We start from the raw sequence: 12,784 nt of genomic DNA, 5'->3' as shown, positions 1-12,784 counted from the left end.
TTCTCTCAACCATCTTCATCAGGTAATGAGCTGGAAAAGGTTCCAGTGAGCAGGTATGCCTTGGAAAGAGTTCATTGGAGAAATCATATGCCTTCAAAAACTGTTCAAAGCCAGGGTAATGGCAAGAACCAAGAATTGTCAGTCCATCATTACTTTAAGGGTGTGTGCCCACTATCAGTGTTTGCAGCGTTTTCGATGTAGAGTGTTTTCGCAGCGTCCAAAACGCTGCGTTGTACAGTACAAGCATAGTGGATGGATTTCTTGAAATCCCGTGCCCACTGTGCTTGCTTCCACAGCAAACACTGACCTGCGGTGTGGCTTTCCAGACCGCAGCATTTCAATTGTTTGCTGCGGATTCACCTGCGTCCTCCGTAGGGAGAACACAAGCGAGAAACCGCAGCGCACTGAACCCTGATAGTGGGTATAAACAGCTGTAGTTCCTGAGGAGGAGACTTGCGGCCCGACAGGTCAGGACCCGCTGTGTCCAGGACGCAGTGAGTTCTGATCGTGGGCACATACCCCAAGTCACGAAGGTCAGTCAATCCAGAAAATTGCTAAAATTTTGATTCTCAATCCTAAGGCTAGGGTCCCACTTTGCGTTCTCCTACTTGCAGTTCAGAACGCACGTTTTGGGCTTAATTGATTTGACCAACATTGCCTTTTTCAGAAATTTAGCGCTGAAAACGCATGCGTATTTACCGCGTTTTAGATGCGTTTTCAGTGCTTTTTACCTGCTTTTACACCTGCGTTTTGATAGATGCATTTTGAACATCTAGACACTGAGAAATAAAGTTTAAATAGTCAAACTCAATGAAAAAATTGGAAAAAAAACCCAAATCTATATTTTTGTGAAAAATAATGGAAATAAAGTATTTTAATGAAATTATAGCAGTAATATGATATTTAATGGAAAAATAGCAATAATTTAGTAATTTTCTTATTTTTAATTGTCGAACTATGTGTGTGTGTAAAGGGACATATGAAATCATCATTTTGATGTCCAAAACGCATGTTTTCTGAACTGAAAAAGCAGGTAAAACACAGGAATTTGAAGGAATCTTGGTTTTTGCCATTTCTCATTGACTTCATTGTTAGCAAAACGCACCCAAAATGGCAAAAACAATTGACATGTTGCTTCTTTGAACGCATGGTTTTTGCCACAAAATATACAAATTAAATGCAGCGTTTAGAAACGCAAAGTGGGGTCAGGAAATCCACTTTTTCCATAGATTTTGCTGGTAAATCAAAACGCATGCCTTTTGGCATGAAAAAGGTACTTCTCAAAACGGACAAAAAAAGCACCTAAAACGCAGGTCGAAACGCAAAGTGGGGCCCTAGCCTAAGAAGCCCGTCTTCTGGGCCCATGCACGAACATTAGGTGGTCCGTATGGACCTCAAACTTTACAGTTAGGGTTTGCCCATCACTAATTTTAATATTAAATATCCAGAACAGCAGGGCTTTATGATCAAAGTGCTACTACTGCGAACTACAGATAAAAAAAAGAACCATGTTTGGGTCAAGCAACACAGAAATTGGATATTAGATCATTTAGAAATCTGTACTGTGCTGATGAGACAAATTTGAGATTTCTGCTAACAAATGCCATGTCTTTGTAAGATGCAGAAACGGTGAGTGGATGGTTTCTACATATACGGTGCTCTCTAAGAAACATGGCAGCAGAGGGGTGATAGTGTGGGGATGCCTAGCTTGTGACACTGTTGATTTATTTCAAATTGAAGATTCAAGCCACATTTGGTAGCCTCCACAATCACCTGACCTCAACCCAAATGAGATGACTTGGGACAAGTTGGACCACAGAGTGAAGGCAACAAGAACTCAACCTTTCAGGAACTATTTAAGACTATTGGAAAGCCATTCCTGCTGAGCATCTGATGAAGATGCTTGAGAGAATGCCAGTGGTGTGTAAAGCTGTCATCACAGTACTTTGCGGAATCTAAGGCGGGCTTTGCACGTTGCGACATCGCAAGCCGATGTTGCGATGTCGCACGCGATAGTCCCCGCCCCCGTCGCAGGTACAATATCGTGTGATAGCTGGCGTAGCGAAAATTATCGCTACGCCAGCTTCACATGCACTCACCTGCCCTGCGACCGTTGCTCTGGCCGGCGACCCGCCTCCTTCCTAAGGAGGCGGGTCAGGCGGCGTCATAGCGACGTCACACGGCAGGCGGCCAATAGAAGAGGAGGGGCGGAGATGAGCGATTTGTAAACATCCCGCCCACCTCCTTCCTTCCGCATATCCTACGGAAGCCGCGGTGACGCCGGTAGGAGATGTTCCTCGCTCCTGCGACTTCACACACAGCGATGTGTGCTGCCGCAGGAGCGAGGAACAACATCGGACCGTCGCGTCAGCGTAATTATGGATTACGCCGACGCTGCACCGATGATACAATTACGACGATTTTGCGCTCGTTAATCGTATCATCTAGGCTTTACACACTACGATGTCGCATGCGATGCCGGATGTGCGTCACTTTTAATTTGACCCCACCGACATCGCACCTGAGATGTCGTATTGTGCAAAGCCCGCCCAAGTTTTAACACATATTCTGGTTTGTTTCACAAGTGTTTCTTTAATCCTTGTTTCTATATGTGTTACTTCGTAGTTTTGATATTTTCTGTCTAAACTGACAATGTGCGCAATCCAATAAGTACAAGGAAAACCATTGAATGACTAGGTGTGTCCAAACTTTTGAATGGGTTTATAGATAAAATACATTGAAATAGTATGTCAATACAGAACAAAGTCAGTAGTAAATGACATAGAGACAAAGAATGTTTTTATATTTCTGCTTTTTATGTTTAAAGTAAAAAGGATACAAAACCTGCATAATATTTAAATAGCATTTCTAGCTTAGTTTCTTCACTGTCTTCATAACAAGCCTTGTCACTTTTCTGCTCTTCCTTGTTTTGCTCTTCTTCGTCATTGTCACAGATAAGTTCACACGGCATCTTGATCTTCTGAATATCTGCCTTTACTAAGTTGGAGGGACACAATTAAATTTTTGATTGTTAACTACCATACATGTTAAAAGAGGAGCTTAGCGCACGACTCCAGTGTTTTTTTGGGTTTTTTTCAGCGCTAGAGTGGCGCTTTAAAATTAAGCTCCCTGCCCACTGTCATATACTCACCTTCCAGCATCTCCACCGTTTACCGACATCCCGCGGCACCATCTTATGATAGTAACTTCTGACTGGCCGGAAGTCAGAAGTTACGCCATAATCTCCCAATGCATCTCTATGTGAGCCAGAACGATACTCTTGTAGAGATGTATTGAGTTGTGACCTCTGGCATGCTCCATGAAACAGTGGAGCACCCTGGCAGATCACATTGCTGGAGACCGAATGGAGCTGCAGCGATAGAAGGTGAAGCTGCCGGAAGATGAATATTACTATACTAGAAGGTGGCCCGATTCTACGCATCGGGTATTCTAGAATTTACGTATTGTGTAGTTCATGTATGATTTTTGTTATATATATATATATATATATATATATATAGAGAGATGTTGTTGTCTGTAGTTACCAAGTGTTTGTGTAGGCGCTGTACATGTTCTGGGTGTTGTCTGGGTGTGACGGGGGGTGAGAGCGGTGTTGTATGTGTGTTGCGTGTGTTGCGTTGTTTGTGGAGCGCTGTGTGTGTGTTGCGCGGTTTGTGTGTGTGTGGTGTGTTTTGGGGGGAGGTATGTTTTGTGCAATGTGTGTGTTGTGCGGTATGTGCGTATATTTGTGTGTGCCGCGGTGTTTGTGTGTTGGGTGTTGTGTGTGTGCAGCGTTGTCTGTGTGTGTGGGTGTCTGTGTAGGGCAGTTGTTTGTGGTTCCCAGTGTGTGTGTGTGTGTGTGGTGTGTTGTGCAGTGCGCGTGTGTGTGTGTGTGTGTGTGCATCAGCCTCTCTTCTCTCAGCCTACCTCTCCCAGCCTCCCCAGCATCAGCCTCCGCCAGCATCAGCCTCTCTCCTTCCAGCCTCCTCCAGCATCAGCCTCCCTCTCCCAGCCTTCCCCAGGATCAGCCTCTCTCCTCCCAGCCTCCGTCCTCCCAGCCTTCCCCAGCATCAGCTTTCCCCTCCCAGCCTCCCTCAGCATCAGCCTTCCCCAGCATCAGCCTCTCTCCTCCCAGCCTCAGCCTCTCTCCTGCCAGCCTCCCCCAGCATCAGCCTCTCTCCTTCCAGCTTCCCTCAGCATCAGCCTCCCCTTCCCAGCCTTCCCCAGGATCAGCCTCTCTCCTCCCAGCCTCCTTCCTCCCAGCCTCCTTCCTCCCAGCCTCCCTCAGCATCAGCCTTCTGCTCCCAGTCTCCCCCAGCATCAGCCTCCCCATGCATCAGCCTCCACCAGCATCAGCCTCTCTCCTTCCAGCCTCTCTCCTTCCAGCCTCCCCCAGCATCAGCCTCCCCTTCCCAGCCTTCCCCAGGATCAGCCTCTCTCCTCCCAGCCTCCTTCCTCCCAGCCTCCCTCTCCCAGCCTCCCTCAGCATCAGCCTTCCGCTCCCAGTCTCCCCCAGCATCAGCCTCCCCAAGCATCAGCCTCCACCAGCATCAGCCTCTCTCCTTCCAGCCTCCCCCAGCATCAGCCTCTCTCCTTCCAGCCTCCCTCAGCATCAGCCTCCCGTTCCCAGCCTTCCCCAGGATCAGCCTCTCTCCTCCCAGCCTCCTTCCTCCCAGCCTCCCTCAGCATCAGCCTTCCCCTCCCAGTCTCCCCCAGCATCAGCCTCCCCAAGCATCAGCCTCCACCAGCATTAGCCTCTCTCCTTCCAGCCTCCCCCAGCATCAGCCTCCCCAAGCATCAGCCTCCCTCGTCCCAGCCTCCTCCTCCCAGCCTCCCCCAGCATCAGCCTCTCTCCTCCCAGCCTTCCCCATGATCAGCCTCTCTGCTCCCAGCCTCCTCCAGCACGCCGTGCTCCTCTGCCGACACTCACACACCCGATCGCATCCACTCACACACACCCGATCGCATCCACTCACACACACCCGATCGCATCCACTCACACACACCCGATCGCATCCACTCACACACACCCAATCGCATCCACTCACACACACCCGATCGCATCCACTCACACACACCCGATCGCATCCACTCACACACACCCGATCGCATACACTCACACACACAGACACTGACGATATCGCACATACGCGCTTATACTCACAACATCCGGGGATATCACATGCTTCTGGCCATGTGATCCTCCGGCAGGTCCTGGAAGATCACAACAGCACAGTATCGTCGCCGAGAAGCAAGCGATATCCCAGGATGTTGTGAGTATGTGGATGCGATGTGATGTGTGTGTGTGAGTGAGTGTGATCTGATTTGTGTGTGTGTATGTGTGTGCTGTTATGTGTGTGCTGTTATGTGTGTGCTGTTATGTGTCTGTATTTTCCGCCGCTGCAGGACCTTGATGTGTGGATGCGATGTGATGTGTGTGTGAGGTGTGTATGAGAGTGAGTGTGAGCCGGTGTACACTGGTAACTATGATACACATCGGGTAACTAAGGGACCTTAGTTACCCGATGTGTATAATGGTTACCAGCTTTCACGGCCTCCGTGAAGATCCCAGCATCGCAAGGTTATGTGTGGCGCTGCTGGGATCCTGACGGAGCCGGTGTAGAAGCAAGAGATATCCCAGCATGTTGTGATGTGTGAGGTATGTGTGAGGTGTGTGTGAGAGTGAGTGTGAGAGTGTGTGTGATCTGATGTGTGTGTGTACTCACCTGGGAATCGGGGCTCCGTGTCAGTTGGGCCAGAGCGAGCGTGCATTGCGTGAGGGGGGCGGGGCCTGCAGAGAGCCGGGGCGAGAGGCCAATCCGTGTGGGGGGGCGGGGCCATGGCGAGCCCAGCGGCCAATCAGCTTTGTGTCACCGTAAGGACACAATTTCGGAGCATGACAGACAGACAGATAGACAGACAGATAGACAGACAGATAGACAGACAGACAGACAGACAGACAGACAGACAGAATAAGGCAATTATATATATAGATGGAGAGAAGGTATGCACACCAGTGACTATGCAAGGAGAATATATGTAATAGCAGAAACTGCTGTGTGAATACTGACCTGAAAAATACAATAGCTACATGCAAAAAATGAAAAAATGAGAGTGGAATCTGCATTACTTCCATGATATATGAATAAAGAGAAATTTAGCTATTGAATTTATCAATGCAACAGAGCCCCAAAACCTCTTCAAGGTATTCTCTTATTTTTGTGATCCCTAACTAATGTGTGTCCTCTCATGCAGTTAAAAAACTTACCATGTATGGGAAGCTGAGATCCAGGCTATATATGTATAATGTGGACCGGCAAGGTATGGGTGGGGTCGGGTTCACAAACGAAAGACTACTATCAAATAAAGAAATAACGTTTGGAACACCATTCTAAGTCTGAGCTAAATTTCTCTTTATTCATATTTCATGGCAGTAATGCAGATTCCACTCTCCTTTTTTCATTTTTGCATGTAGCTATTGTATTTTTCAGGCCAGTATTCACACAGCAGTTTCTGCTATAACATGTATTCCCCTTGCATAGTCACTGGTGTGCATACCTTCTCTCCATATAGTGATGTTTTTTTAGGTTTTTGCACCCAGTTAAGACTTAGGCGGGCTTTGCACACTACGATATCGCAGGTGCGATGTCGGTGGGGTCAAATTGAAAATGACGCACTTCCGGCATCGCAGGCGACATCGTAGTGTGTAAAGGCTCGATGATACGATTAACGAGCGCAAAAGCGTCGTAATCGTATCATCGGTGCAGCGTCGGCGTAATCCATAATTACGCTGACGCGACAGTCCGATGTTGTCCCTTGCTCCTGCGGCAGCACACATCGCTGTGTGTGAAGCCGCAGGAGCGAGGAACATCTCCTACCGGCGTCACTGCGTCTTCCGTAGGATATGCGGAAGGAAGGAGGTGGGTGGGATGTTTACATCCCACTCATCTCCGCCCCTCCGCTCCGATTGGCTGCCTGCCGTGTGACATCGCAGTGACGCCGCACGACCCGCCCCCTTAACAAGGAGGCGGGTCGCTGGCCAGAGCGACGGTCGCAGGGCAGGTGAGTCCATGTGAAGCTGCCGTAGCGATAATGTTCGCTACGGCAGGTATCACAAGGATATCGCCGCTGTGACGGGGGCGGGGACTATCGCGCTCGGCATCGCAGCATCGGCCTGCGATGTCGCAGCGTGCAAAGTACCCCTTAGAATGGTGTTCCAAACGTTATTTCTTTATTTGGAAGATGAATATTAGACCGAGGTTCAGCAGACTTAGATTTAAAGCACCACTTCAGCAGTGCACCAAAAAAAAAACAGTGGAGTGCTGCATTTTTAAAGTTCACAACTTAAGGCCGCTTTACACGCTGCGACATCGCTCAAGCGATCTTGTTGGGGTCACGGAATTTGTGACGCACATTCGGTCGCTTTAGCGATGCCGTTGCGTGTGACACCTTTGAGCGATTTTGCATCGTTGCAAAAAACGTGCAAAATCGCTCATCGGTGACATGGGGGTCCATTCTCGAATATTGTTGCTGCAGCAGTAACGATGTTGTTCCTCGTTCCTGTGGCACCACAGATCGCTCCGTGTGACACCACAGGAACGAGGAACCTCTCCTTACCTGCCTCCCGCCCGCAATGCGGAAGGAAGGAGGTGGGCGGGATGTTCGTCCCGCTCATCTCCGCCCCTCCGCTTCTATTGGGCAGTGGTTCAGTAACGCAGCTGTGACGCTGAACGAACTGCCCCCTTAGAAAGGAGGCGGTTCGCTGGTCACAGCGACGTCGCAGGGCAGGTAAGTAGTGTGACGGGTCTGGGCGATGTTGTGCGCCATGGGCAGCGATTTGCCCATGTCGCACAACCGATGGGGGCGGGTACCCACGCTAGCAATATCGGTACCGATATCGCAGCGTGTAAAGTGGCCTTTAGTTTAACAGACATGATAACTTTACTCTGTAAGTTGATAAGAAGATAAGAATATCAAATTTATGCTGTAGGTTTTACTATTTCTGTAAAGGAATAGCTATAGTTTTTAGTAGCGTCATTTACCTCAATACAACATTTTGATCAGTTTTTAATCCATTTTTTTGGTATGAGGGATGATCACAAAAACCAGCAATTTTACCACTGTGTTTTATTTTTGCATATTCTATGTTTAAAGAGCCCTATGGTATGTGCGCACGTTGAGTATTTAGATGCAGGCATTTCTGCACCATTTCTTCATCTCATGGCAGGAAAAACAGTGGCAAAAATGCGCGTTTTGCCACATTTTTGTGTGTATTTTTCACCTGCATTTTTCTAGCATTTTTGGACAGCAATGAATGATGTAGACATAAACAATAGATACAGATATATAACAGATAATAGATATAGATAGATAGACAGACAGACATATAGACAGACATATAGAAATAGAATTGCACAACCCCCCGACAAATAATAAAATTGCACCCTGGGAGCTTATTGGACAGTTTTTAGAATTGAATAAATAAAAGTAAAAAAACAAAGAGGGGTCCTCCTATTTTTGATAACCAGCAAACAGCAGACAGCTGCAGGCTGGTATTTTGAGGCTGGAAAAGTCCATGGTTATTGGGCCCTTCCCAGCCTAAATACTGTATACCAGCCCACAGATGCTCCAGAAGTGATGCATTCCAATTGGCCTGAACGTTCATGCAAGACAACAGTAGTAGATGATTGCAGAATCCTTTCCATGGTGAAGAAAAACCCCTTCACAACATCCACCCAAGTGAAGAATGCTCTACAGGAAATAAGTGTTTCAGTATTAATGTCTACCATAAAGAGAAGACTCATGAAAGCAAATACAGAGGGTTCTCCATAGAAGAAATTATTAATCAGTCTTAAAAATAGAAAGGCCAGATTAAACTTTTGACAAAAATCAACTAAAGAAACCAGCACAGTTCTGGAAAAGCAATCTTTGGACAGATGGAACTTAGGGTGGCTTTACATGCTGGGATATCCGGCCCGATATCGCTAGCATGACACCCGCCCCCATCGTTTGTGAGCGACGGGCATATCGCTGCCTGCCGCGCACAAAATTGCGCACCCCCGCCACACATACTTACCTGTCCTTCGACGTCGCTGTGACCGGCGAACCGCCTCCTTTCTAAGGGGGCGGTCCATTTGGCGTCACAGTGACGTCACTAAGCGGCCGCCCAATGTAAGCAGAGGGGCGGAGATGAGCGGGACGTAACATCCCGCCCATCTCCCTCCTTCCGCATTGTGGCCGGAGGCAGGTAAGGAGATGATCCTCGTTCCTGCGGCGTCACACGTAGCGATGTGTGCTGCCGCAGGGACGAGGATCAACTTCGCCCCTGCGACAGCAGCGATAATTGGGAGTGGACCCCCATGTCAACGAGGAGCGATTTTGGACGTTTTTGCAATGATCCAAAATCGCTCCTAGGAGTCACACGCTACGACATCGCTACAGCGGCCGGATGTGCGTCACAAAATCCGTGACCCCAACGAGATCGCTGTAGCGAAATCGTAGCGTGTAAAGCCCGCTTAAGAGCAACATGTCCCAGAATAATGGGAATAAGAAAGTATGGAGAGGGCTGTAACAGCTCATGTTCCAAATCATACCACATCTTCTGTAAAGCATGGTGGAGGCAGTGTGATGGCATGGGCATGCATGTGTCACGGGGTGTGATGAGGTAACTTGGAACAGGGGTGCCCACACTGGCCCTAGCTGTCCCTGTTCCCAAAGATATGTCTAATGGTGACTATGTTTGGGCCACCTTCCTAACCCTAGCTCCTGAATAGCCATGGTCTATACCCCCTCTCCCCGAATCAAACGAAGATAGGAGACGACGAATTGAGATCAGCGACACCTAACCGCCTTGCTGGTGAGTTTAATAAAAGGTCTTTTTTTTTCGCTATACAGATTGGCCTGGGCACTTATATACAGTATTCTAGAATGCAGTATATAAGAGCCTACTGGTGGTTGCAGCAGCTTATAGGGGACAAATCTGGTGACAGGTTCCCTTTAATTCTTTTATTTTCAATGTCACAAAATGGGGGTAATTTGAACTTTTCTAGGGTGGGAGGGTTCATATTTTTAACGCCTTTACCACCTGTCGATTTTCTATTTTCATTTTCGTTTTTTCTCCCCTTCTTCCAAGAGCCATAACTTTGTTATTTTTCCATTAGTATAGCCACATGAGGGCTTGTTTTTTGCACAACGAGTTGTACTTTTGAATGACACCAATCATTCTGCCCCATATTGTAGTGGAAAACAGGAAAAAAAATTCTTCTGTGGTGAAATTGCAAAATGTTTTGATCACCTGTTATTGCATTTTAATGCAATGATGTGGCGACCAAAAAACGTAACTCTGTCATTTTTTTTTTCTTGCTGCTCCCTTTACTGATTAGATTAATCTATATATATAATTGACTTATTCTGTCTGTCTGTCTTGCTCCAAAATGACTTCATTACAGTGACAACCGTCGTATTGGCTGCTCGGCTCGGCCCGGCCACTCCCCCCGCACGCATTGGCTGCTCGGCCCGGCCACGCCCCCAAACGCATTGGCCGCTCGGCCCGGCCACGCCCCCGCACGCATTGGCCGCTCGGCCACGCTGTGACGGGGGTGTACAACAGAGCAAAGGCTGGACGAGGCCGAGGGACGATCCAACAGGTTTATTCACAAGAACACTGGAACAGCACACGATTAGTCCACGTAAAACAGATTCGGGGGCCCTTCCCGACAATCCTCGGACCGGATAACAAAGCAATCGTCCTTACAGTAGTCCAAAGAGTTCCACACAATCCCACGGGCCGCCACACAGGCCTAGCTCCGTCCATGTCCACAGCCACCCAGGCTGGAGCTCCTTCCTCTCTTTAGTTTCAGCTCACTCTGAAGTTACAAAAAGGGAAATGCATTGTCTGTGCTCCTTGACCAGCCCACCATGTTTGTTCAGGGGGTAGGGGTCACACATCCTATCATCAATGGTTTGGTCCATCACAGGGCTCTGATATGTCTGCCAGCCACAGTAGATGAAGGGATCCCCTGCTGTGCAGAACAATGACTATTCCTTCACTGGCCAATGCAATTACAGACTAGATACACAACTCTGGATAGAAGATGACAGGCTATTTACATAATCACATTAGATGCCAAGACTACAATTGTATGAGAGAGACACATTGAGACCAGTAGCTCCCCCAAGAAAATACATGAATTACAACTAATACAACCAGGGAAATATACATATCATGACATAGTATCACAGCATATACAGTGAGAGGGTAAATTACATCTTCACAATCCCTCCCCCTCCCAACTTGTGTACGTACTAGGGACCTCTACAGGTCACTGGTTAAGTACACACAGGCAGAGCGTTACTTACATGTGGCTTCATGCAGCCACGAATTGGCATCGTAGCTCTCCCACATCATTGCCCAGGAGAACAGCTGCAGGCAGACCACCCATCACCCCAACCACACATCGCCTGACCCCAAAACCAAAGTTCAGATCCACAGTGGCTGTGGGAATAGTCCTCCATTGTCCACCAGCCAGTTCAATGACAATCCCAGGTCCTCTATGGATTGCTTCAGGCCGAACCACTCGGGGATCAGCCAGTGTGAGGAAAGCACCCGAGTCACAAAATCCAACAAGTCTCTGTCCATCCAGCACAACCTCCTGCAAGTGCTTACCTCGATGAGCAGAAGTCGTCATAACTGCGGGTCGCACCCCGTAAACTCCTGGTGGTGCAACATGGGGGGCTGAGTCACTAGCCCAGTCCTCACATAGCGGTGCCACATCTTCCTCCATGGCACTGGGCTGTAAATAATTAACAATCCGATTGGGTGCAGGATCAGTCCTCATTTGAACAGCTGGGCAGGAGACTTGCCGATGCCCTGGCTGTCCACATTGATAACATCTGCGCTGGGTCTCCCTCCATCCAAGGCGTCCTCTTGGGTAAGGGGTAGGGGAACTTGGAGGCCGGCTCCCACCTGAAGGTGCTGTAGGGGTTTGAGGATGATTCCTCCATGGGCTGGCTGGGCATGAGGCCTGCAAATGCCCGGGACCCCGGCGTATTCCAGAAAGTGCAGTAGAAGCAACTGGAGGCACATTAACACGGGTATCAACATGTGGTGGCTTAGAGGAACGGGGAACAATGGGGACAGAATAACTGGGGGCATCCGGTGTTGTGGAGCTGTTAGGCGTCTCTCCATCCTCCAACAGAACCCTCCACTGAGGCTTGATGGTGAGCACCTCATCAGCTAGAGCAGCAGCTTCCTCCACTGTCGCTGGTTTTCTCTCACGCACCCATTCCCGGATCTCAGCGGGGCACTGGGCAAAGAATTGTTCTTTTAGGATGACCTGGAGGAAGGTCTCCCAAGATAAGGCCTCCTCTCCCTCCAGCCAGCGATGGCATACTTGTTTCAGTCTGTGGGCAAACATCTTGAAAGACACTTCCCCATCACAGGCTAATGTACGGAACTTAGTCCTGTAAGTGTCTGGGGTCACGGCATAATGTTCCAGAATGGTCTGTTTTATCTCCCTATACTCACAATTCCACTGAGGGTCCATAGCTCTATAGGCGTCGGCAGCTCCACCCTCCAAGAGGCCCACCAGGTGTCTGACTCGCTCTCTTTCTGGGACTTCCATTAATCGGCACTGATGCTCAAAGTCCTGAAAGAAGCCCTCAATGTCACCTGCAGCTTCATTAAATGGCTTAAAGTCCTTGCGGGACACTCTGGAGAATTCCCTCATAGTTGGTGCTGTGGTTAAAGTTTGTCTGGAGCCTCTAGCTGCTTCCACAGCAAATC

At 48.6% G+C, this 12,784-nt stretch overlaps 1 protein-coding gene across 1 annotated transcript in view; it reads right to left on the bottom strand.

The window, feature by feature from the left end:
- The window catches only part of LOC142289832 (uncharacterized), a 509,301-nt gene that overhangs the window by 73,153 nt on the left and 423,364 nt on the right, over window positions 1-12,784 (bottom strand). The window contains exon 11 of the mRNA XM_075333759.1: window positions 2,845-2,997. Within this exon, the coding sequence (XP_075189874.1) occupies window positions 2,845-2,997 (153 nt within the window). The remainder of the gene's footprint in view (window positions 1-2,844; window positions 2,998-12,784) is intronic.

This window comes from Anomaloglossus baeobatrachus, chromosome 2, assembly GCF_048569485.1.
Source record: "Anomaloglossus baeobatrachus isolate aAnoBae1 chromosome 2, aAnoBae1.hap1, whole genome shotgun sequence".
Classification (NCBI taxonomy): domain Eukaryota; kingdom Metazoa; phylum Chordata; class Amphibia; order Anura; family Aromobatidae; genus Anomaloglossus; species Anomaloglossus baeobatrachus.
This window is presented reverse-complemented; position numbering and strand designations above follow the sequence as displayed.